General features: G+C 44.3%; 2 protein-coding genes across 2 annotated transcripts; both read right to left on the bottom strand.

Moving 5' to 3' along the window:
• Positions 1 to 16,013: 16,013 nt before the first annotated feature.
• LOC121050100 lies at positions 16,014 to 18,473 on the bottom strand. The gene is made up of 5 exons (XM_040508931.1): positions 18,336 to 18,473; positions 18,150 to 18,232; positions 17,388 to 17,507; positions 17,206 to 17,284; positions 16,014 to 17,129 (listed from the first exon to the last, which is right to left on the bottom strand). Exons 1-5 carry the CDS (start codon positions 18,336 to 18,338, stop codon positions 16,044 to 16,046), a joined length of 1,371 nt encoding a protein of 456 aa, XP_040364865.1. The 5' UTR covers positions 18,339 to 18,473; the 3' UTR covers positions 16,014 to 16,043.
• Positions 18,474 to 18,720: 247 nt separating this feature from the next.
• LOC112170750 (BRCA1-associated protein) lies at positions 18,721 to 20,744 on the bottom strand. Its single transcript, XM_040508932.1, has 5 exons — positions 20,710 to 20,744; positions 20,484 to 20,566; positions 19,821 to 19,946; positions 19,644 to 19,716; positions 18,721 to 19,518 (listed from the first exon to the last, which is right to left on the bottom strand). The coding sequence occupies exons 1-5, from the start codon at positions 20,710 to 20,712 to the stop codon at positions 18,793 to 18,795; spliced, it is 1,011 nt and encodes a 336-aa protein (XP_040364866.1). The 5' UTR covers positions 20,713 to 20,744; the 3' UTR covers positions 18,721 to 18,792.
• Between the last annotated feature and the right edge of the window lie 5,854 nt (positions 20,745 to 26,598).

Genomic DNA, 26,598 nt, shown 5'->3' on the forward strand with positions numbered 1-26,598 from the left:
TCCATCGAAGATACTTGCGCCAAGTCGGAGACTAATCCATCTCTCTCGGTGGTGACTTGTGTCTCGATGGAATCGATAGCCTCAGCAATCTTTGCCCTGTTGCTCTCTTCCGTGGCTAAACAAGCATCTAACCTTTTTAATTGTGCTTCCAACTCGTTGGTCATGGTCTTGAAGTTGGCAACTTTCTCATCCGAGGCGACCATTTTTTTCTTCACCTCATCATACTTTGAAGTTTGCCCTGTTGCACTCTTCCGTGGCTAAACAAGCTTCCAATGCAACCTTTTTATTTGTGCTTCCAACTCTTTATTCACCTCATCTACATGCACCATGTATATCAGATATGGTGCGTCGATCACATAGATGAGACCATGTGTGCTTTGCATAAAGAGATGAATTTCAATTCCTGCAAAGGTTAGGATAATACCAATAAAACTATGATATACTCAATAAATTAATATTACCTCACATAACAAGAGTAGAACCAATTCCATATGCTCAAATTATAGATAATTAAAGACATTAGCAAAATGTTAATAAAGGAACAACAATTGACACATTTATATTTGTACAATATTCCTAGCATTGAAATTTAAGTATGACATACTTAGCCATAAATATCAATTTGTGTAATTGATAATTTTATATAGACTCTGTTTGGCTCCAAAACCAGTCTGGCGTGCAAACAGTCTCTTTTTGAATGCGTCGGGGCGTCCCTTGACCTGACTTTTGAATCAAACGCTGTGGACGAGGAGAGCACCAACCTCGTCACCAGGTTCTTTTCTATGCCTTTCGGAAAAGGACTTCTTGCCTTACGGATAAGGACTTGTGGTGTGATCTCTTGGGTCACCGAGTCGATACTTAACGTTGTAGGTTAAGCAGAGCAATCACCGGGAAGTAGGAGAAAGTACGGGTTTGATAAAGCGTGACTTTAGCTTCGCTGGGTTGCGAGGGTGTTACCCTTGCTTCCCTGGTTTTCAACTAGGTTGAAGGTAGGTTTGCTCTGGAGAGACTTTGATAATCGTTGAGATTGATTAGAGAGTTGTGTGTTCTTTCTGTCCTAAACCCCAGTATTTATACCTTAGGGTTTCGACTGTTCCTTGCCATAGAAGGATTATCGACTGAAGATTCCTAATTGGTCTATGCTACTTGATTCCTATAAGGGCTCGTTTTCCTTATGGAATTCGGTATGGGCGAAGCTGTAACCCAAACCCAAATAGACTTAATTTTGGGCCGCAGGTATCGGCCCGGTACGTTGAACCCCCTTAAGGGATCTTGCCGAAAATTCTTTTGGGCTTAAACATTGCTCCCCAGGCCTCGAGATCAGGCCCGCGAATATGTAACTGATCAAAGAGGACTTAAGCGACACCACTTGTGATAGAAACGAGGCCATAAATGCGGGTTTGTGTCCGCCCATCTGCTAAATGTCTTTTCGTCGCATCGTTTCCCTTAAAAAATCCTCTATTTAAACCCTGTCGCAAAAATCTGTCACATCAGAAACTCTTTCAGTCTCTTTGCTAAACCCAGAACAATATCTCTCTCCACACTTTTTCCTTCTCTAAAACCCAGAAATGGCTCTACAAAAGAAAATAGTCATTGATCAGGAGGAAGAAATCAACGAAGAAGCCGCCCATACCTGGGGAACTGGCATTTGCGCGCGATGCTTCGCTCGAACCATCATCTAGAGACCTCTGTTACTCCATTTCCCCAATTCTCAGGCCGGATTGGGTCCTACTCAACGAGAAGCCATCCTAGAGGATGCCATGGCACTGTACAGCCTGCCTATCCATCACCCCATTCCAGTCCTCCGAAAGACTACTAGAGATTTCAGCAGCTGGGGCCAGCACCAATACAAAGCCAAAATAGGGTTTTGCCCTACGATTAGCCCAGAAGAAGTAGCCTGGTATCAAGAGGTTAGAGAGAGAGATCTGGCCTGCTGGGATGAGGCAGGCATCACCCACGCCATCGATTTATGCTTTCGATTCCCCAGCGACCGCAATTGCTCGCTGCTGGTTGCCATCTTTTGCTTCTGGAACACCGCCACCAATTACACCTTCGACTTCAGGTTTGGGCAGATGGGTATAACATTGCTGGACATCCTCACTATCACAAGGCTGCCAATCGACGATGAACCTTATGTGCATGGCCAATTCGACACCGTCCGATTCCCTTTGCGAATGGTTCAAACCGGCCGTGGTCTCCACAGCTTATCCTATCCTCAATAGCCGTCACAATACTGCAAGGAGCGCAATGCAACTGGTGGCATTGATTTTCTGGAGTATTGGCTCATCAAGTTCATTTTCTGCACTTCCTCTAACAAACCCACTGGCCCTTGGGCTTCTCTGGCTATTGCCCTTTACAACGGCCGTCGCGTCGGCCTTGGGCAACCTGTATTGGGCTCGATGTACCGTGCTCTTTACCAGGTCACCATGCATCCTTTCGAGGTTAACATTTCTGGCCCTTTTTGGATTCTAGACTTCTGGCTTCAAGTCTACTTCCTTCACTTCAGCCGCTCAGATATTCTGAAATTCCCACAAGCTGACTCGCTTCTGGGCCAGTGGCTCTGCCACGAGGAAAGGTATACCTCCCGTCCCTACTCTGAGTGCTTTTTGTATCTATACCTCCTGGATGAGATGCCAGAGTTGGATCTGGTTCTCAACAGAAGATTCCCGCCTCCTCTCGAACATGGATTCCTACCCGGGGACGCGGGTTATAGTGACCGCGTGCGTTTGGCTTTCCGCCGCGTGATCTCCTGCTCAGACATCAGGCTCGCGGCTGACGACATTAGTTACGAGCTCTACGCCCCTAATCACTTTGCCCGCCAACTTGGGTTGGCCCAATTGGTGCCTTTTCCTCTATATGATGCCTGGAATTACAACACTTCATGGTAGAGGTGGTAAAGTTGTGCTTCGTGCCGTGCTTGGGCCGGCCCATTTATTATTGTGCCGGGCTCGTGCCGGCCCATTTACATAAACATTAAGCCCGGCCCGGCCCATGGCCCGAGCCCATATCGTACCGGGCCGTGCTCGTGCCGGGTTAATAACGGGCCGTGCTCGTGCCTACCCACTATAAAGCACGATTTTAAAATCTTAATTTAAACAAATAAAAATTAATTTTATTTAAATATTTAGAAAATTAAAATAAATTAAGTTCTTTAACGTTTTTCTTAATCTTAGCTTTTTAAGATTAGATTTCTAATAATTTTTTATATTCCACCATAAGAAAGGGAAAAAAAAACTTAAAATATATTGTTTTTAGTATATTATTGTGAGATTAATCTTTATTAATATAATGAAGATTTAGTATCTATTATTCTTTCCTTCATTCTATAGTTGTATTATTATGAGATTAGTCTTTATAAACATATATTTAATATTTAGAAAAAAATTACTTATGTCAAAACAAGGATATAATGTTTTGTTTCATTAATTTGACAATATAAAAGAGAGCATTGGTGAAATTGTCATGAGATTTTAAATAAAAATGTCTCATATTCAAATCTCATCATTGTAGTTTTTTAATATTTTTAAAAACAAAATAAAATTTTGTGTTTGTAACGGGCCGGCCCACAATATATCGTGCTCGGGCCGTGCCGGGCCCATTACGGGCTCGGGCCGGGCCGGGCCAATGGGCCAATATTCTTAGGCCCAGCCCGACCCATTATTCTAACGTGCTCGGGTCGTGCCGGGTCACTAACGGGCTTGGGCCGTGCCGGGCCGCTTTTAAACGTGCCGGGCCCGTGCCGTGCTCGTGCTTAGTGGCCCGTTTGCCACCTCTACTTCATGGCTACGAATTGTCCCCGCAACCGGTCCTCCTCCAGCCCAAAGCATGCTTTCCTTGATCAACCTCCCCAATTGGGCTGATGAACTTCGTCCTATCGATGGAGTCGCCAAAGAATATAACCGCTGGTGGACCCAGGGTTCTGTAAACTGTTGGGACCTGCCGGATGATGAACTTTTCGCGATAATCTTTCGCCACATAGGCTACCCCCACGCGACCAATTCTGAAATATTCGCTCGCTTCCCTGGCCACTGAACACAACCACCGCGACCTGAGCAAGCTCCGCGACCCGTGCTAGCCTCCTTGTGTCCTGCTCAAGTCGGGATTATCATCCGTGAGCCAACACAAGAGGTAACTTTTTTCCCATTTTAATAAGCCTCAACCTCTTTGCCTTCACTATCCTAACCCATACTTTGTTTCAGCGGACCGATCTGAGAATCAGGGGTGCACCACTAACTGGCGGTCAACAGGCCGACACTTCCTCTGCTGCCACAGGTCAGTCAGCGAAGCAAAAAGCTTTAGTGGTGGAGCCTGACGTCGCAGACTCTTCTGATGATGAAGATCTTGAAGAGGTAAGATGTTTATCCAATTTGCCTTTACTTTCAGTTCTGACACCCTTTCATGGTATCAAACCTGACTTTCTATTCTTTCTAGGTTGCTGCCGCTCTAGCCCGCAAACGCAGTCATTCTGACCCTCGGAGCGACCCCTGGGAAGACGATGAACCAATGGCCTATCGACCGGTACATTGAAAACTTAATGAGTGATGAAGTTATTGCCTTGTTTTCTTCTTACCTTCTAATAATCCATGTTTACAGGTTCATCACAGGACTACAGGCCCTTCATGGCAAAGTGGAGAAGGTCACTCTAATGTCGGGGAAGAAGGGGCCTCTTCACAGGCCCAAAGGCCCATAATTCCAAACCTTTCTCCACCTCAAGCTCAGATATTCTACGATAGTTCGCCTGAAGCTGAGGAAAGGATGCCCCCTCCTGACGCTCCCAAAGATGAATCACCAAGGACTGACACCCTTGAGCAAGTAGTGCCCGACTCTGAACCTTATGTTGCTATGGGTGACCAAGAACCGGCGGTAATGGACATGCCAGTCCCCGCAGTCGGAGCCCAAGATGCTCTCAACGCTTCCCAAATGCCTCATGCAGATGAGGTACCTATTATCCTAAATTTACCACTCGTCCTGATTTGTCCAGCTTTGACTTTCTTAACTTTTTTTGAAATTCTTTCCTCAGGGTCAGAGCCTTGCCCAAATCGAGGAGGTAGCAATAACTGTTGAGGAGAACACTGGCGAGGGTCATACTGATATAGACCCGGTGGATGAAGTTGATAGCAATCCCGCCTCCCCTACCCCCCAGGTTCATGATGTGGGTCCTCAACCGGTACCTGAGGTGGTAGCTCCTGTCGCGGAGCCTCATGAGGCCCCTGTCATCGCTGGTCCTATTCCGCTACCAGTGCCTCCTGGCGAGCCTTCTAGATCAGAGCGGTTGGCTCGCGTCCTTGAAGTAGCCCCTCCTGGCATTGTGGAGGATGCAAGGGAAGGCCTTCACCAACTAATGGGTCATGACTTACTAGCGCCTGGCGTGCCTGCGCAGGCTTTAGAATATCCCAGAGTACTTCACCGCGAACGTGCCATCTCCGAAGCTCAATTCAGCGCCACGGACAAACTGCTAGGTGACCTCCCTAAGTGGTGCAGGAGCAAAGCAGCCGCGGAAGCGCGAGCCAGACAGGCCCAGGCCCATTACCAAGCCCTTGCCCAACAGATGGACGCTCTGTGAGAGTCCTTAGGTAAGCAGGCTGTCTCTCTTAGATATTTGGAGCTCGAGAAAAAGCATCTCGAGTCTCAGATCAGCGATCTTCAGGCCCAATTGGCCACTGTGAGGGCTAGAATTGCTCATGAAGAAGCCCACCTGTAGCAACCCCTAGCCACTTCTGAGGCACTGTCTCAGGATCTAGATCAGGCCCGCGGAGCGGCCCAACAAGCCAAGCACGATGCCATCCAAGCTGGTTTTCACCCTTGACGATCATCTACTTCTCTTAACTTACGCGGCCCAGGGGCTTTAGGCCTCTAGCAGTAGGCCCAACCATCTTTTATAATTTAATATAATAATATTATTATTTATTTGCTTAGTCCACTTACTGGACCAAGTTGCGTTTGTGTCCTCGTAACCATCAATATCTTTAAACCCGCCTTAATTACGAATTAAAACAGTTCAGAACAGATAATCTCGAAATTGAGCGGTTATCTCCTTGAAGACCGTTCTGTTCCCACGCACTTTAATCCTCTTTCATTTCCGAGATCATCGCATTTAATTTCATTGATGGCGTTGATCGCTACTCCAACTGTCCATCCAAGGGCTGAGGCCACTCAGATTGGCCCTATATATATCTATACTTTGGGGATGAGAACAATCACAACCATGGCTTACCCAGAAATGGCCTTGCAAGCCTTGCTTCTCTTCCTTCTTTTTCAGAAATCTTCTCCCCACGATGTCACCTCTAGCCTTTAGGTCTTAGGCTTTATGGCGAAATCACAAGCCCGGGGTAGGCCTTATGGCTTAATCTCAGGCAACCTCGTGTCTTTGGTTTCTGAAAGCCCGGATGGAACATCCAAGGCTTCGGATAGGTTGAAGAACACGAGGAGCTCCTAGCTTGGGATACCACCTTCTGGGGATTCATCCTCTTAAGGTTCCCTTGCGCGGAGCATGCAGGAGAATGGTGGGAGACCCCCTTCTGTCAATAGCTCTTCTTCGGCTCCCTACCTCCTGGGCTTAACGGATCAAACTTCTGTTTTGTCCCTGAGATAAATGGGGCAACTTGGCTCCACAAATCTCTGATGTCCATCTGTAATTAGGCTTTTGGCCTGAAGGATGGACAACTGGAAGGGTTGGGATGAACGCGGGCACTTCCCTTCCCATCCTTCGAGTACAAATGATAGCAGCTGCCAAGGTTCAAGAAGGAATGGTGAAGAGACAAAGGCCCATCGCTGAGCCCCTCTTGAAAGAAGATCCAGAAGACTTGAAAGTTTGCATTTTTAGAGCTTGTAATTATGCAATTGTAATCTTGCAAATGTACTGTATTGCTTTTGGCCGCAAAACCACTTTATGAATACAATAATATTTTGCCACTTTTCAATCTTCTACTATATATTATAAAGTCTTTGGTATAGGCCTTGTTACATATTCTTCTAACACGCATTGTCAAAAAAGAAAAAAGAAAAATTGAAAAACTTTAAAACTTTAAAACTTTCAAAGGCCGCAAAAACAAAGCCTTGTGTTGATAACGTATTCCCCCCATAGTCTTGCTAGGTGGAGCGAGTACATTAAAGTGGGGCCTCGAAGTAGGCCCAGGCGATAATGAGGACGCGAACAGAGAAAGACTATGGTTGCCCCCCTGTCCCAACGGCCGGGGTGTTAGGTGGATCTTCAAATTCCCAAATACTTGGATAATATTTCTTTAGAAACCGACCATTGATAGGATTCCGGTGAACATCGCCGTCCAAATCTTTGAGATGAAAGGCCCCTTTTTCCAAAATCTTGTGAATGACAAAGCGTCCTTCCCATCGCGGGGTCCATTTGCCACGGCTGGCCAACTTTTCACCTAGCGGCAGAACTGCCTTCCAAACGAGTTCCCCTTCCTTGTAGCTGCAGCCGCGCGTCCTCTTATCATAGGAGTGAGTGACACATTGTTTCTCCATCACTAAACTGTCTAAAGCCGCCAATCGCCTCTCGCTAAGATCCTCATGCTCCTGCCACATGGCCTGGACATAATCTTTGCCAATCAGATGGTGTTGGTCCTGAACCCGTAGAGACTGAACGTTAATCTCCAAAGGTAAGACCGCATCATGACCGAACATGAGAGCATAGGGTGTCATGGCGGTAGGACTACGCTTGGAAGTGCGATAGGCCTAGAGAGTTTCATATAGTGTCTCATGCCACTGGCGAAGGTTTTCTGCCAACATCTTCTTCAGCAAGGTAATGACAATCTTGTCACTGGCCTCTACTTAGCCGTTGGATTGAGCATAATAGGGAGTGCTATGAATGAACTGTATGTCCAAGTTAGCAATGAGCTATTCCACTTCACATCCCATGAATGCTGCCCCCCTGTCGAACACCAACACCTCGGGGATGCCAAACCGGCAAATAATGTGATTAAAGATAAACTACCAAATAATGGCACCATAAGCCTCCTTTAAAGGCTCAGCCTCTACCCACTTAGTAAAGAAGTCGGTGGCGACGAGAATAAACTTATGCTGAAGAGAAGAATGAGGATGAATCATGCCAATCAAATCCAAAGCCCAGCAGCGTGCCGGCCAAGGTTTAATAATAGGCTGCATAGGGATGTTGGGAACTTGCTGGACTGGTCCGTGTGCCTGGCAATCCTGGAAACCCTTCGCGAACTTAATGCAGTCCTTTAGCATGCTAGGCCAATAATAAATTAATAACCATGTCTCCTGATTAGCCAACGCATATTTAGTCCCGCTTGATAGACCCTACACACCCCTGTGTGTGCTTCTCGCATCAGGCGCTTCGCTTCCCGACCATACACACACCTGAAATCTATGCCATCCTCTCCGCGTCGTCTCAACTCATCGTTCCTGAGAAAGTAATTCAGCGTGAGGAAACGGATCTTCTTATCGGCATGGTGATCTGGGCTGCTTGAGGTATGCAATCAAGGGGACCCGCCAGTCCACGTCGATAGGGTCCAAAGCTACCACTACAGGTTCCTCTAGTAGGTCAGACCGCACGAGCCACAAAGGCAGCGTGCGGCGTTCAACTTTTAAAATTCTCTCACGAACCCCATATTTTAAAGTTATGCCAGTAGCTAATTGGGCGAGTTCGTTATAGGCAAAATTACGCTCGCGAGGAATATGCTCGAGGTCCACGACATCAAATTGGACGAGGAGCTCAAGTGCGCGATCCAAATATGAGGCGAGCAAGTAGCTCCTGCACCTGAACTTTTCGCGAAGCTGATTAATAACGAGTAAAGAGTCTCCGTGGACCTGGATGTCTCAGACTCCTAGCTCCAGTAATACCTCTAGACCTATAATGAAGGCCTCATATGTAGCATGGTTGTTAGTACACCGGAAGTCTAACTGGAAAGAATAAGAAAAGCGATCTCCGGTTGGGTTTTCCAAGACTATCCCTGCCCCTGCCAGTGTTTCCGTTCTCGAACCGTCAAAATATAGCACCCAGGGTTGGAGTGAGATTGTGGCTTGATACAACACGACGTATTCAGGTAAGCATGCTAAGTATGGTCGATCTATTGTTTCAGTGGCAACTCTAAATCTCACACCGCTGGTACGTCCAGCAGAGGGAGATGAGCCAAGAAGTCCGCGATGGCTTGCCCTTTGACTGCTTTCTGTGGAACGTACTGTAGGGAAAATTTCGACAAAGCGAGCACCCACTTGCCAATGCAACCTCTTAGGATAGGCCGCGAGAGCATATATTTGACTAGATTAGTCTGAGCGATGATGCAAGTAGTAAATGATAACATGTAATGCTGTAACTTGCACGCTGAGAAGTATAGCATGAGGCATAGGTTTTCCATTAGAGTGTACCTCGTTTCGCAATCCATGAGTGTTCTGCTGAGGTAAAAGATAGCATGCTCAACGCCGTTTGCATCTTCCTGAGCGAGCAGGCTGCCAATGGAAGCCTCAGCCGCCAAGATATAAAGCTTTAATGGGAATCCAGGCCTGGGAGGGACAAGTACTGGCAGGCTCGCGAGATAGGCGTTGATCGTATCAAAGGCCTCTTGGTGTTTAGGCTCCCAAATAAATTCATTTTTTCCTTGCAGCTTCAGCAGCCGAGAGAAAGGCTGAATTTTGCCGGCAGAGTTAGAGATAAACCGTCGCAGGAAATTGATCTTGCCCAGTAATCGCTGCAACTCTTTCTTCGTTTAGGGGGGAGATGCATTGATGACTGCGTTTACCTTATCCTCAGGTATTTCAATGCCTCTCTGGTAGACCATGAAACCCAAAAAGTCACCGCCCTGGACTCCAAACACACACTTGGCCGGGTTCATTCTCAGTTTGTGGAGCCGCATTCGCTCAAAGACCTTTCTGAGGTCCACCATGTGGTCCCCTCGTTTTCTGGACTTTATGACCACGTAGTCTATGTAAACCTTTAAGATCTTGCCTAGTATGTCATGGAAGATCAGGTTCATGGCTCTTTGATAGGTGGCTCCAACATTTTTTAAACCAAAGGGTATGACCACATATTCAAAAACTCCCGTGAAGCCTGGACAGCGGAACGCCGTCTTGTGCATATCTTCCTCTGCTACCGGAATCTGGTGATAGCCCGTGGTCCAGTCCATGAAGGACAAAAGTCCTGCTATTGCATATACCAACATATCCGCCACCGGCATGGGGTAGACATCTTTGGGAGTAGCCATGTTAAGGTCTCTATAATCCTCGCAGACCCTCATTTTGCCATTCTTCTTGCGCACAAGCACTATGTTGGGTATCCACTCTAATGATTCCAGACTTGTGCATCTTCTCAACTTCCTCTTTAACCAACACTTGGGTCTTTGAGTTCATTCTTCACGGTTCTTGTTTTACAGGCTTCTTATCAGGCAACATTGGAAGCTGGTGGCAAACCAAGTCGGGTGATAAGCCTGGCATGTCTTCATATTTTTCCGTGAAACAATCCTTGTATTCTAGCAACAAGTCAATGGGCCTTTGTTTCTCGCTAGGCTCTAAATAGGTATTGATAGCCACTTCCATGGGCTCATCAATTGTTCCCAGATTGACCTTCTCGATAGGATCTCTAACCGTTGGAGGTGTGTCATCCAATGCCACTGGGGCAAGCTGAATTTCTTCCTCTTCCTCATGGTCAGAGAACTCTTCATTAACGCATTCCAATGTCGCGACCTAATTGTAGGCCTCCTTCTCCACCAAGTACGAAGACAGCGTGTCGTACAAAGAATGGAGGGCCTCTATCCCTTCCTCTGCCGTAATCCATTAAATAACCTGCGAGTGGGGCACAGCATGGCCAGGCCTTTCCAGGTCCTCTTTCACAAGCGTAAGCCCCCACTGTGCCAATTCAGAGGCCATCACCCCGTGGGGCGGCCCTTGTTGTCGATGCCACTGACTTGCAATGGAGTAATAGGCTCCAAGTAGTACCTGGCATCTACATAGTTTGCAGAAACAAGGAACGGTCGAGGATCAGCTTTAATCACTTCCGCCTTGTCGGTAACCCTATTCCACATAATCAGCTCCTGGTGGAGAGTAGACAGAACACAATAGCTCCGGTGAATCCAGTCTCTGCCTAGAATGGCGTTGTATGCCGCATAACAGTCGGTTACAAAGAAAGCATAAACACCTTTGACGGGACTGACTTGATGCATAGGAAAAGTAGCCCCAAAGTCTTTGTCGCAGTCCCTGCTAAATTCTTGAGTGTGAGTAAGATGGACTGGATCTTTTCTTTCTTGATCCCTAACAGCTGCATGATCCTTGTAGTAATGACGTTGACAGCCGCCCCGGTATCGACCATGATTTTGTTAACCTTGGTGCCATCAATCTCCGCTGTGATATACAAAGGTCTCATGTGTTGTACCATAGCAGGAATTGGTCTTGTGAAACTTATGAAGAACCCCTTGCTATTAACATCTTCAATTTCAAGGAACACTGCTTCTTCCACAGGTGTCGTTGCTGCCTAGGTAATTTGCAACGGTTGCACGCTGTTTTCCTCAACTTCCACATATCCCTGTGCGGCGACTGGAAGAGAGTATTTGGCTGGTAACATATACACCATGCCGCAAGTAGTGTCCAACACCTCTGTATCGTACATGTCCTCATCAAGGTTAAGTTTGGGCTCATTAATCAGGATCTCTGAGTTGAACTGTTTAGCAACGAGCGCGACCAAAGATTCTTCTGCGGGGATTAGTTCCTTATCCTGTTTCTGGGGCCCGGGAACCTGCTTTGGTGAATCCAGCCTCTACTCCTCTACTGGGCTCTCCTTTGGAGCCGCGACCACTACACTCTGAACCCTCTTAGGTCGCCATTGTAAGGTTTCTGACTTGCTGTCTTTGCCCCCCAGTCTTTCAAAAACTGAGAGTTTGCATTCAGGTTCTTCATGAAACAACCTGCGTCGGACACTTGGTCGTCTGGTTGGCGAGTTGTCCTTTTGGACTGGTGGAGGTGTCCTCTCTCTGGTAATCCTGTAGAAAACGCTAAGCTTAGGTGCACTCGGCGCTAAACCTGTTTGTTTCTGAAAACTAAGGGGAGCCACTAAGGGCTTAGTGGCCAGCACCTCTATTTCTCTTTGATACTGCTCGGGAGATTTAACCAATTACGAAGGTTTAATCAGGACTTGATCCAAAGCCTCTAGTGTTCTCTTGGGAGGGACTGATCCGTAACTCCAAACCTACGCCGTAACTTTCTTTTCTTGGAGGGACTGATCCCTACCGCCTTCCCTTTTTCCCTGGTATACCACTTACCTTCCTTGATGGCAGATGTTGACGCAGGCGGGGTGTATGATTTAGTGAGGATATCTCTATGCTCGCTTCCGCCCTTCTCAACTTGTTTCTTCTCATCCGCGACGACCCTCAATTTGCTGAACAAATTGGAATCCTTTAGGGTTGGCGGCGATTCTGTTTTGTCTCTCGCCCTTAGGCTAGAAGGCTGGTAATTTCGCGAGGGAGAAGCCCATTTGATAGGCGGGAATGAGCCAAAGCGGAATGTCTACTTGACTTCTTTATGTGATATTTGGATGCCATACTCTTCTTTGCATCGCGAGCAGAGGACCACTGGTGAGGCCTCGCTGATGGACTTCGATTTCTTCCACGCTGGGGTGTCCTCCTCTTCATTCTTCTCCTTTTGACCCCTGGTAGTCAAATCAAGAGTTGGTTTCCTCTGGCCTTTTATGTTCCAATTACATCAACCAAGTTGACCCCAGTACCAGGGAATGGATTCATATCCACTAGTGCTACTGCTGTTGTTGGAGATTCAACCTGCAGGCTACCATTATTGAGCCAAATCTGGATCTGGTCCTTTAACTTGACGCATTCAACTGTGTTGTGGTTCCACAGATTATGGAACTTGCAATACTTTTTTCCTTTCAGCTGTTCTGGTCTGGGGAATAGTCCAACTTCAGTCTTCACCATCTCCGCGGCTATCATCTCATCCAAGATTCCGTGCACTTTGTTGGCATCATACATGTATGTCGCGAACTCAGGTTTAGCGAAGGCCACAGATTTAATCTTGACTGGCTCTTTAGTTAACTTCAGCTGCTTGAGAGCAGAGCTCTTCCTTCCAGTCAACTCGAAGCCGGAGACGTCATATTCCTCCTCTTCATCTTCTTCTGGGAGCACTTCTTCCCCTGATAGTAGGGGTCATATGTGGTTGGTTAATAGTTTAGAGTACAGTGTTTTCTGGGAATATATGTTCCTTTGGATGCATTCTTTCTGGCCTCCGTTTCCCTCAGGAGGTGCTCAAAACTGCCTACCTCCGTGATTAACTCCCCTATAGATTTGATCATGCTACCATGCTGCTTCTTTCCCTGGCGTGGTTCTAGACCCTTGATCGCCAACTCAACTAATTCTCTCTCTGGCAGAACCATGCTCAACTTGGCCTTTTGAATTTGGAATCGCTGGAGATATGCAACAGCAAACTCAGTGAGCTGCTGGGCCATATGGGTAAGGGAGGCTAGATCCACCTAGGGCTCTATCGCTCTGAAGGTTTCTCGAAAGAGTTTTTCCATCACAGGCCAGTTCGCGACTAACCCCGGTCTTAGTTTAGAGAACCATGTAAAGGCGGCGCCTGATAGGGAAGTGCCAAAGATCTTGCACTTAAGACTATCATCGTTCTGGTACTAGCCACATTGTACTTTGAACCTGACCAAGTGTGTCACCACATTCTCTGTATCCTCCCCCGAAAAGGTAGAGAATATGATATTCTTATAGCCCCTAGGAAAAGGCGCGAGCATTATATGTGGCGGGAAAGGCCCCTCATACACCTCATCCAGGTGGGCCTTTGTGTTCGCTAACCTGATCATCTCTTCCACCTCTTCACGTCTTACATAATCTTGGCCTGGAGGAGGAGGAGGTGTTGCAACAGTCTGGCGAGCAACTTGCAATGTAGGTGCAATCTGGCTGGCGGTCGCTGTTCCTTCCCCTAAATGGATGGTCCAAGGGGTGTTCAGCTGTTGCAGCGTAAAATTTGGCCCAGATACATCCTTTGCCAAAACCATTATCTTGACCGGGTTGCCTGCCTGGTCAATGTCATAGTAGTTTCCTCGCAGCTCCTGGTATACATTTTATGCTCCATCGCTGTCGTATTGGGTAAATATGATAGGATCAGCCGAGGTGCCTTCACCAATTTTCAGAGTTCTGCTCTTTTGTGAGACCAGTGGTGTGGCCTTGTCCTTGCCACCAACTACCAGAGCCTTCTCCTTACTCTTGGCCGACGCGGTGGTAGTGGCTGCAGTGGGTGTAGCAGTGCTGCTGCTAGCCTTTTCTCGAGCATTTGGGGGCACATATTTACCGGATGTGGCGGGGTGGCCAAGTGAACTCAAGATAGCGTTAGGGTCTCCTAATGCTTTATTCAGAACCTCTTTGGCCTTATCCAACTTAGCTCTCTGCATGGCAACTTGAGTCGCAAGGTTGGAACTATCATTACGAATCGCTGTGACATCTGTAGCGATGTGTTTGCTCTGGGCGGCATGGGCATTAATCATAGCCATAAGCAGCTCGTGGTTTTCCTGGTTCTGTTGAGTCATATCCGCCAAACGCCCCTGTGTCTACTATGACCCTTGCTCGAGATTTCGGACAGTATTCCAAAGGTCATCCAGCCTTTATCGCTCTTTCTCAAGGCCTCTTTTTGTCTTCTCATAGTATGAGGCATTGTTCTATTGGAAGACAGCAAGTCGCTCCTCGATGCTAGCATTCTCTGGGACAGGGATGGGCACAAAACCATCCCTTATCACTTCGTCTTCGACCACCTGGGTGGTGTTAGACGCATTGCCAGCCTCATTAGGCTGGATGGTGGGGATATTGTTGCCCTCAGTTATGGGCTGGTGATTTCATCCTTGTTCAGTTATCATGTCGGATGATGGCGGGTTGAGAAAAAAATCTTTGAATTACTTGTTCGTCGGAAAGACCACGATAGTTTGCACAAGAGTGCGGCCTGTAACTGGAGGTCTTGTGTTCGGGCAGTTAACGTAAACCTTTTGGTAAGGATTTCCGCTTGACTTCCCAATGGTGGAGATTGCGAAGAAACGCTATGCTGGTCCCACTAGGCGTGCCAAAATGTTTGGCTCCAAAACCAGTCTGGCATGCAAACAGTCTCTTTTTGAATGCGCAGGCGTGCCAGCACAGTGGGGTGCAGTCGTCGGGGCGTCCCTTGACCTGACTTCTGAATCAAACGTTGTGGACGAGGAGAGCACCAACCTCATCACCAGGTTCTTCTCTATGCCTTTCGGAAAAAGGACTTCTTGCCTTACGGATAAGGACTTGTGGTGTGATCTCTTGCGTCACGAGTCGATACTTAACATTGTAGATTAAGCAGAGCAATCACCGGGAAGTAGGAGAAAACACTGGTTTGCTAAAGCGTGACTTTAGCTTCGTTGGGTTGCGAGGGTGTTACTCTTGCTTCGCTGGTTTTCAACTAGGTTGAAGGTAGGTTTGCTCCGAAGAGACTTTAATAATCGTTGAGATTGATTGGAGAGTTGTGTGTTCTTTCTGTCCTAAACCCCAGTATTTATACCTTAGGGTTTCGACTGTTCCTTGCCATAGAAGGATTATCGACTGAAGATTCCTAATTGGTCTCTGCTACTTGATTCCTATAATGGCTCGTTTTCCTTATGGAATTCGGTATGGGCAAAGCTGTAACCCAAACCCAAGTAGACTTAATTTTGGGCCACATGTATTGGCCCGCTATGCTGAACCCCCTTAAGGGATTTTGCCGAAAATTCTTTTGGGCTCAAACAAACTCAATAAGAGCTATAGATTCATAACTTCGCTAAAGTTAGAATATATTGCAACATTATGAGCATGATTCGAATTCGAATTTTTTATTCTTGTCATAGTACTCATTAAGACAACAAGTTACTTTGACTATAATAGAATGAGTATATATGAACTTTAAACTTTTTATTACACGAGTGAGTCTTATGTTCATTCATTTATTCATCGACTTGCCTTTGGCAACAGAGTCCATTAAGGATTTGATTAATAATTTAATATAATGACACATAGGATTTATGGATTTTTTTTTTTTGGCCCAAATAGTTCTGTTGGGCTTGAGCCCACCCGGGTTTCCTAGATCCCCGCCTGCTCATCTCCGCAATTATCCCAATCAACTATCAAGAACCCAGGAGCCTTTCCTTCTTGTTTTATCAATCTGCTCCACCATTTATTTTCAGCTTTTTTCACTAGGTAAAAGATATTTCTCGAGCCAACACTATACCTACTCTCATTTACATCAATCTTGTCATAGAGATCAAGATCAACTACATAGGGTGTCTTTTCTGCTCCAGTGGTGGCAGAGAATAGAAACTTTCCTTCAGGCTCCAGTTTAAGCTTTACATCCTCGGCATCAGGCAACTCAATAGTGATGTAAAGCATATCAGGCTGCTGTGCCCACTTCACACTAGGATGTCGACTCATGGTGGCGTATGCAATTGCAAACCTAGTAAACATAGTCTTTAGGTTATCCCAGTGAGACTGTTTTCGAGTTACTAACTGGTGAGCTGCTTGGGTCGTTCCCTCCATGGAAGACACTTGTGCCAAGTCAGAGACCAGTCCATCTCTCGCAGTGGTGACTTGTGTCTCGATCGAATCGATAAGCTCATCAATCTTTTTCCTGTTGCTTACTTCTGTGGCTAAACAAGCTTCCAACCCTTTGATTTGTGCCTCCAACTCTTTAATCATGGACTTATATTTGGCAACTTTCTCGTCCGAGGCAGTCATTTCTTTCTTTACCTCATCGTACTTTGAAGTTTGTTGCCGCACAACAAACTTCTTCTGGGTAATCGAGACTGATAACTCTGAGGCCACCTTCAACTCATCTTGACCTTTAATGAAAGCAGAGGTTTCTTCCGAAAGATTACATCTGAATGATGAAAGGTTAACCTTCAATTCTGAGGGGCATGACTCGGCTGATAGCAGTGTGGCTGAGTAAAGGAGAAACGCTTCTTGCACTTTGGGATCAGCTAGAGCTTTTAACCCGCAATCAAAGATCTTCTGGAGTCCCTCCTTCGCCAAGGCAAGCTCGTCCTGGCCAACAAACAACGGAGCATCCAACTGTGGATGAACATTGATGGTAGGAAATGGCTTGGACAAGAGATCAGTAACATCAACAACCTTTGCATCAATGCTCTCGAGCTTGGCTGAAGATGATCGACTCTTAAAATGCAAGTACGTGTATGAGTTACTGGAAAGTGGACAATACATAAAACCAAAAATTAAGGGAAAAGCTCACCTGCTTATTGGCCCACAATTGTTGGATCACTTTCGACTCTAGAAGTTTACGGCAGGAGAAACACCAAATTCTTTTGGAACTGTTTCAAAAGATGAGCAAAACAGAAGACATATTCATATTGAATCACTGCAGAAAAAGAAAGACTTGAGCCTGTATTATGTAGAAAACATTGTAATGGTTACCTGCAGCCGACTAGAAGACAATGCTTTGTCTGCACATAATGCTCATCATCATGTTTGTTAACATCACAGAGGACGTCCTTACAGGACAAACAAAACCAATTTGGCCCGGGACGCTGACATCTACACTACATGAAAATTGTTGTACAAATTAGTAATACGAGGTATTCTTCAAACTCAGGTACTCACATTTTGTTGATGTAAGATTAGAGAATCGTCCTAGAGCTTTTTACTTTGACTATTTAAAGATTATGTTCAATTAGAAAAACACTGAATTCCTTCTTTCGTCAAAACTGCTTTCCAATTGATGGCTCTAATTTACATGTAAATTTGCAAAGCTAACTGCACATTGTTGGCTGAGGTGACTTAGCCAGTTGCTTTCTTAAAGCAAGGACAAATACTTCCAAGAAGGAATCTACTTTTAAATGGAAAGGATGGCGAAAATCTCATAGCAACAGTAACAGTTGGGAAACTTCATTCATGTGTTTTGACTTTTGAGAGGAAAAAAGAAAAAATGAAAGGAAAAAAAAAAATCTGAATAGACAATATTCTTAAAGGATGGCTTTTATAGGAAAACAATCATTTCTACAACATTGGTGTGGAATGATCAATTGGGAATCTTGCTTTCAGAGATACCAAACAATTATTCAATCTCAAGGCTCAAGCAATAGAAAAGCATAGGATGACGATTAGAGAAAATAGCTCGTGGCATATGGCAGTATATAAATTTCAGACGACACTAATAAAAGATGGACGAAGATGAACCTTTTGCAAGGAGTGTCAGGGCTGGGAACGCCAGTGAGATCACAGGACAGAAAAGCTGAGTGATGATCGCACTGTGTCTGGCTCTGTACAAGACAAACCCCAAATTACTTATTGCGATATGCAGAAAAGAAATTGTAGATAGGTAACCTTAAGAGAAAAGCCAGAGTTAATGTTAGCTTCGATTACCATGGCCAAGTTGCAGTTGACCTTGCTGTTCTGGAGGTTTGAAGGAAATCAAAGTGGCCAAATTATAGACTCACACTTGAATCTTGTTTGACGGTGAAGAAAGTTACAAGGTATACCTTTGTTGAACAAAGCTACAAAGTATACCTCTGTTTGCATGCAAAGTATACCTTTGTTTGCAAGCAGTGTCTTCTTATATTCATGCTTGTCAATAATCAGAACTCAGAAGGCTTTGACTGCCTATATTAAAAGCTGCTTTCGTTACTGTGAGGTGACCACTAAGATTCTGAAGGCTTTTTTTTCCCGATGCATTGAAATTTGAAAGAGATGGAAGTTGGAACGTGCACTAATAAATGGAGTTCCACTAACCCAGACAAGGTGATTACTAAATGGAATTCATATAGACACTTGTGGTTTATCCCACCAAAATACAAACAACAGCTTAATTAGGTCAAGTGCATCATGCAAACTTAGTAAAACTCAGCTTTAGATTATCCCAGTCCGACTGTTTTCGAGCTACTAATTTGTTAGCTGCTTGGGTCGATCCTTCCATGGAAGACGCTTGTGCCAAGTCCGAGACCAATCCATCTCTCGCGGTGGTGACTTGTTTCTCGATGGAACCGATAGCCTCATCAATCTTTACCCTGTTGCTCTCTTCTGTGGCTAAACAAGCTTCCAACCTTTTGATCTGTTCTTCCAACTCTTTGATCATGGCCTTGAAGCCGGCAACTTTCTCGTCCGAGGCGACAATTTCTTTCTTCACCTCATCATACTTTGAAGTTTGTTGCAGCACCACAAACTTCTTCTGAGTGATTGAGGCTGATAAGTCTGAGGCCACCTTCAACTCATCTTGAGCTTTGACGAAAGCAGACGTTTCCTCGGAAAGATTGCACCTGAATGATGAAAGGTTAACCTTCAATTCTGAGGGGCATGACTCAGCTGATAGCAGTGTGGCTGAGTAAAGGAGAAACTCCTCTTGCACTTTGGGATCAGCTAGAGCCTTTAACCCGCAATCAAAGATCTTCCGTAGTCCCTCCTTAGCCAATGCAAGCTCATCCTGGCCTCCAAACGACTGAACATCCAACTGTGGATGAACATTGATACTAGGAATTGGCTTAGACAAGAGATCAATAACATCAACAATCATTGCATCAATGCTCTCTAGCTTGGATGAAGATGATCGACCCTAAAAATATAAAATGTGTGAGCGAATGGAAAGTGGACACGAGTCTCTTCCTTTCTGAGTATGGCATCGCCACTCCTGTTGGCAACATCCAATACCTAAAACCAAAAATGAAGGGAAAAGCTCACCTTGGCCCATAATTTTTGGATCACTTCCGCATCTAGAAATTTACGGCAGGAGTAACAGTAAATTAAATTGTTACTGTTTCAAAAGGTGAACAAAACCAGAAGACATAATTATAATAAATCACTGCAGAAAAAGAAAAGACTTGAGCCTGCAATTTGTAGGGATATAGTAATGGTTACCTGCAGTTGACGGAAAGACAATGCTTTGTCTCCTGATAATGCTGAATGAAATGTCCATACACACTACTACTACAGAAGATGTCCTTACAGGACAAACAAAACCAATTCTCTTTTGGATGCTGACATCTACAATATATGAAAAACATTATACAAATTAGTAACAGGAGGTATGAGTCAAACTCAGGTGCTCATACTTTGATGGTGTATAATAAGTAGAGAATCCTGGTAGAGCTTTTCACTTTAACAATTAGTTTGAAGATTTTGTTCAATTAGAAAAAACTCTGAATTCCATCTTTCATTGAGATTGTTGGCTCTGGAAATGTAGAGGTCAGATGTGTAAAGCTATATAATAAATGTACCTAGATCTAGGATTTGAAGAACAAGCTAAATTTGGCTGAGTTGACTTAGCTAGTTGCTTCAAACATAAATATTTCCAAGAAGGAACATGAATGAGGATAGCGAAAATCTCAGAGCAATAGTAATAGTTGGGCAACTTCGTTCATGTGTTTAGAGAAGAAAAATAAAAGAAAAGTGAGAAACAAGCTCTTAATACTTAATAGGCAATAAATATTCCATCTCAACTTCTCAAGCATTAACAAAGCATAGGATGATGATTCATCGAAAGTAACTCATGGCATGGGAATATTAAAGAGGAAGATGAACCTTTTGCAGGGAGTGTCAGGGCTGGGAACGCCAGTGAGATCACAGGAAACGAAAGCCTGGTGGTGAGCGCATTGTGTCTGGCTCTGGACCATCATCGATCACCAAACAAAACAGAAGCAATTAATTATAAGCGTTTAAAAAGAAGAGGCAGAGTTCAGAGTTACTTTTATGGGATCCGACAATCTGCAAGAAGAGCAAGAAGAGTTAAGGAGTCTGCTTTGATTACCATGGCGAAGTTGCTGTATCCTTCTGGAGGTGTGAGGGAACCTTTTTCCTTAAAAAAGCGACCAAATTAAACTTGGTCCTCAATTCCTCATAGCCTTGCTCTCCTGTTCTGGAGGTGCGAGGAAAGCGTCATGTAAAACCCAGCAAATTGAGTGTTGGGCTTTAGTTATTTATTTTTCCAAATCTACTAAGGTCCAATTTTTTGGGACTTGACCCAAATTATTTAAAAAGTTACTTAACAAAAAAACTTAAGTAACAAAACATATTTGGTAAAATTCAATAAAGTGTTAAAGTAAAATGACAATTGGAATTGGTCTACTTATTTCATTTCATAGTCCCTTTATATAGGGACAGAATTACAACGGAAATATTAATTACATTAAATACATTGAATGCTGATTGATCTATAATTGTGCTGATTGATGGTAATCACTGATTCCTTGATTCCCTCTCCGTCAGTTGCTTTGACGAAGGCACACAATATGTTTTTCCTTTAACATTCCCCCTTGTGCCAAGTCAAGGACGAAATGGTGCATGAGTTGTTGCCTCACTAAAAACCTTGCCAAGTAACAATAAAAACCCTGTGGGACAAAAATACACCTTGGTCGAAGGAAAAGAGCACAACGCACCTTCTACATTTGAGGCTGACATGTGTGTGTTAGACTCCCCCTGACGTCTACACCTCTCCCTGATACTTGCATTAATCAAGGGAGTTTGGAAAGACTTTGCATTCCTATGTTTTTCACATGTTTCTCAAATGTGGCCTTGGGCAATAATTTGGTGAACAAATCTACCACATTCTCCTCAGACCTTACTTGATTCACTTGAATCTTGAGGAGAGCTTGTTGTTGCTGATTGTAGAACAACTTTGGCGATATGTGTTTTGTGTTATCACCCTTAAACCTAGCTTCATCTGTTCGATGCAAGCTGCATTGTGTACATAAATGCAAGTAGGCTCTTCAGTGGTAGAACTCAAACCACTAATCCCTCGAATATGTGCAATGATAGTTCTTAACCATACACACTCACGAACTGCCTCATGTATAGCAATGATCTCTGAGTGGTTCGAGGAGGTAGCCACAAGGGTTTGCTTGGTTGATCTCCAAGATATCGCCGTGTTCCCATTGGTAAATACATAACCAGTTTGGGAACGATCTTTATGTGGGTCAGAGACGTACCCAGTATCAGCAAAACCAACCAAAACGTCATTTGGCGTTTTAGTGTAGGGAGAGGCGCTTTCGCCATCAACATTTCCTTTAGGGATTGCAGTTCCATATGCGGTCCTTCTTGTCTCTCTATAGGGAAAGAACAGTCCCAAGTCAATGGTTCCTTTTAGGTATCGAAAATGTTCTTAATACCATTCCAGTGACGCTGCGTTGGCGCTGAGTTAAATCTAGCTAACAAGTTCACTGAGAATGTAATGTCTGGTCGAGTACATTGGGCTAAGTACAATAATGCGCCTATTGCACTTAGATAGGGAATTTCAGCTCCCAACACCTCTTCGTCATCTTCCTTTGGACGAAATGGATCTTTCCTTGCATCCAAACTTCGACCGATCATGGGAGTGCTAGCAGGATGCGCTTTGTTCATGTTATATCGCCTGACTTTTGGACATACGCAGACTGGTGGATTAGTATTCCACAAACTCGGTGTTCTAGTTCAAAACCTAGACATAATCAAGTTTTCTCAAGATCCTTCATCTCAAATTCGGATTTCAAGTAGCCTGCGGTTTCTCTTATTTCATCAAGAGTACCTATTATATTCATATCATCGACATATGCTGCTACAATTGCAAATCCGGAACTTGTTTTCTTTATGAATACGCAGGGGCATAATTCATCGTTCTCATATCCCTTCCCAATCAAGTAGTCACTTAGACGGGTATACCACATCCGCCCGGATTGTTTCAATCCGTAAAGTGAGCATTTCAACCTAATTGCAAACGCACTCCGTGGTTTAGAGTCACTTGACTTGGGTAATGTAAGGCCATCAGGCACTTTCATATATATCTCTGAATCTAGATCCCCATAGAGATATGCAGTAACCACATCTATGAACTGCATTTCCAGTCCTTTGGAAACTACTAAGCTAACTAAGTAGCGGAACGTTATAACGTCCATTTTGGGAGAGAATGTCTCCTCATAGTCAATTCCAGGGCGTTGTGAGAAACCTTGCGCCACAAGGCGAGCCTTGTACCTTAGGACTTCATTCTTCTCATTACGCTTTCTGACAAAGGTCCATTTATGTCCTACAGGCTTTACACTTGGTGGGGTTATAACTACCGGACCAAATACCTGTCTCTTTGTCAGAGAATCTAATTCTGCCTGGATTGCTTCTTTCCATTTAGGCCAATTTGCTCTTTGTTGACATTTTGCAACAGAGCGTGGTTCGATATCATCGTGCTCTATGATTCCTTGAGCAACAATATATATCATCAATGTGTATGGAAGATCTTTCTATCAACTCATACGCACTCTCATAATCCTCTGAGGTTTCTTTGTTCTCTGGAATCATTTTTAACATCGGAGCGTCCTCCAGTATTGATTCATGGACATAACTATAATCAGAGACAATCTCATGAGAGGGATTCTATACATTGATGATTGGTTTGTGCCTTACTCACCCTCTTCTTCCTTGGGTGAGTGTCAATCGAACCAAGTGGCCTCCCCCTCTTCCTTGGGGAGCCACGGCCTCAACCACACCTCCACTAAGTGCGGTTGCAGTGCCTCTATCTGCGACACCGTGCCCCTTGTTGAGGACTTCTAACCTTGCAGGCACATTTTCAGCTGGTATATGTGATCTCGTCACTTTTGCGATATCAGTAAACGCATCAGGCATCGAATCTGCTACGTTCTGAAGATCGATTATTCTTTTCACTTCACTTTCACTTTGTGAAGTGCGGGGATCAAAATGAGACAGAGTGGGGACAAACCACGACAATTCCTGTCGTTCCCTTGGAAAATCCTTTTTCCTATCTCCCCTAACGACGGGAAGACTGTCTCATCAAAGTGACAGTCCGCAAATGTAGCGGTAAAGAGATCGCCTGTCAAGGTTTCCAAATAGCAGATAATTGTTGGGGATTCGTATCCAACATAATTACTTAATCGTCTCTGAGGACCCATTTTGGTGTGCTGTGGGGGCGCAATAGGCACATATACTGCTCAACCAAATATGCGTAAGTGTGAAATGTCAGGCTCATATCCAGTTACCAACTGGTACGCAGGAAATGGTTGGCTAGCAGTGGGTCTGAAACGAATAAGTAAAGCTGCGTGCAATATTGCATAACCCCAGGCAGATATAGGCAGGTTGGTGCGCATAACCAATGCCCTAGCCACCATCTGTAGCCTTTCGATGGTGACTTCTGCGAGACTATTTTGTGTATGCACATGGGGTACAAGATGCTTCACATCGATCCAATAGACATGCAATAATCATCAAATGCTTTTGATGTAAACTCTCCAGCGTTATCAAGTCTTATAGACTTGATAGGGTGATTAGGGTGGTGAGCCCTTAAACGTATAACCTGTGCGAGGAGTATTGCAGCATTTCTTGTGGACAATAAAACGACATGTGACCAGATTTTCAAAGCATCCAACAGAACCATAAAGTACTTGAATGGTCCGCATTCTGGATGGATAGGTCCACAGACATTTCTTTGTATCCTTTGTAAGAATGGAATGTTTTGTTTTGTATCTTTAGCATAGGAAGGTCTCGATCCTGTTTTTGCTAAAGAGCAGGCTTTGCAAAATGAGTGATGTGCCTTTGAAATAGTCAATGAGGCATAATGGGAGGGAGGTAGTGCTTCTGGTACTTCAGAAGGCAATGACTGCATTTGAGCAATACTAGAACCGACACCTTGCAATGTGGCGGATTTTTCTCCCATTTTTCACTCGAAAGAAGGGATGTCTGTGTGAGTTCTTTAAAAATACAGATCATCATGTCACGACCTCGGTGCCATAGGCAGTCATGCAAAAGCCTGTATGAGTCAGTGTCCCACATTTCATTGTTGGTGATAGTATAGGATTCAATGATCCGAATCGTAGTGAGGTACAGTCCACTAGATTGACTCATAAGTTCTCTAAGATGCGTTTCCTTCCACAGTCATTAGATGTAATATCAAGGTATTCAGTTCCATTCTCACGGTGTGTTTTTACATGATAACCGTTGGCACAAACAGCTTTGAAACTTTAACAAGGTTCGATTAGCTCTTGGTGCATATAGAGCGTCTGTGACTTTAAATATATCTCAGATTCTTTAGAGTATTTCTATTTTAGTAGAATGATAATCTTTTCATTCTAATAATAATTTTTCTCTAGATGTATTGCTTTACATCTTTATATTGCAATTTCGAACCATGTAAATATGTGTAGTAAATAAAGTTGAATAAATTCAGTGCTTGAGAATGAAATTCAAAATTTATTAATGAGCTAACGATAATCAAATCAAGGTCTTGTTCTAATTCATCAAACCATTATTGAAATAAACTTTAAGACCAAGTAATAGTCTAATTAAAAATGAGGCATTATGCCTTCACAACTATTTTTGGAAAATAAAGTAAATAAAGCAGATCAATCAAAATCTTGTGCATCGGTTGACTGAGCAAATTCCTTGTTGCCATTAAACTCTGCAATTGTGAGGTTGACGTCTGGGTCATTGCCTCCTTCTTCCATATAGTGAGCCTCTTGTTCTTTTGACTCCCTATACCTCTTGTAATTGGCTGCTACTCTGTTGCTTGCTTGGCAGTTCTTGTACCAATGCCCAATGACTCCACATCTATAGCATGGTTCATTGCCAACTCTATTTTGTTTGACTGAAGGGTTCTTAGGTGCCCTTTGCACCTTGTTTCCATGACCACTAGGGCCAGCACTACCATCTCTGCGCCATACATTGGGAGGGCCTCCACGGCCCATATCACGACCCCCATGTCCCTTGCCACGTGGTGCATTGTTGCCACGTGGGTAGGGATCAGCACGTCCAACCCCCTTTGCATTGGGGTTCTTTCCACCTTTCATTTTGCCATAATTAGCCTCAGGAATTTTCTTTGTCCCAACAAGCCTGGCATTGTTGTTCAAAAGAACCTCATTATGCCTCTCAGCCACTTGCAGTAGGTTGATCAGCTTGTTGAAGGTTGTGATTCTTTTGTTATCATACTCCAGCCTATACTGGTTCGCTAGTATAATTGCTGAAGTAGGAAAAGTGGAAAGAGTCTTCTGGATCATATCATCTTCTGTGAGTTTCTTTCCACAGAAATTTAGACGTGCTTTTAGGCGCAACATATCTTTGTTGAAGTCATTTACCCTTTTATAGTCAAGCAAGCAGATTTCATTCCACTGAACGATCAGTTCTGGGAGCAATGTGTCATGAATGTTCCCAAAACGTCCCTTAAGGGCATCCCACAGTTCTTTGGGTGTCTTCAACTGAAGGTACTCCCAGCGTAGGCTAGGATCAATATGTCGCCTCAAAAACATTAAGGCATTTGCTTTCACCTTGTCAGACGGTCCATTGTCTTTGGGGTCGGTAATGGTGGCAGTGTAATCTCTTGCCACAAAGGCAATTTCTACATCGGAAACCCAACGGTGGTACTCAAGTCCATCTGAGTCCAAAATGTCAAATTCAGGTCGAGTTGGATCAGCCATCTACATAAACAAGAGAGAATATATAAATTACGTAGTCATAAAGACATCCACGTAAATTATTTTCCAAAAATATGAATTAGGTCTCAAGACCAAGATTCGTAATGGTCACATTGTTTTTCGATGCTATGTGAAAATACTTTATCACGGTAATGTTGTGTGTATAATGCGCATGAAATTTCATTATCATGGCAAAGCGGATTGTATATGTTGCATACTAGAAATTAATCATAGCTCATTTAAACATAGCATATATA

The sequence above is a fragment of the Rosa chinensis genome, chromosome 6, assembly GCF_002994745.2.
Source record: "Rosa chinensis cultivar Old Blush chromosome 6, RchiOBHm-V2, whole genome shotgun sequence".
NCBI classification, from domain to species: Eukaryota; Viridiplantae; Streptophyta; class Magnoliopsida; order Rosales; family Rosaceae; genus Rosa; species Rosa chinensis.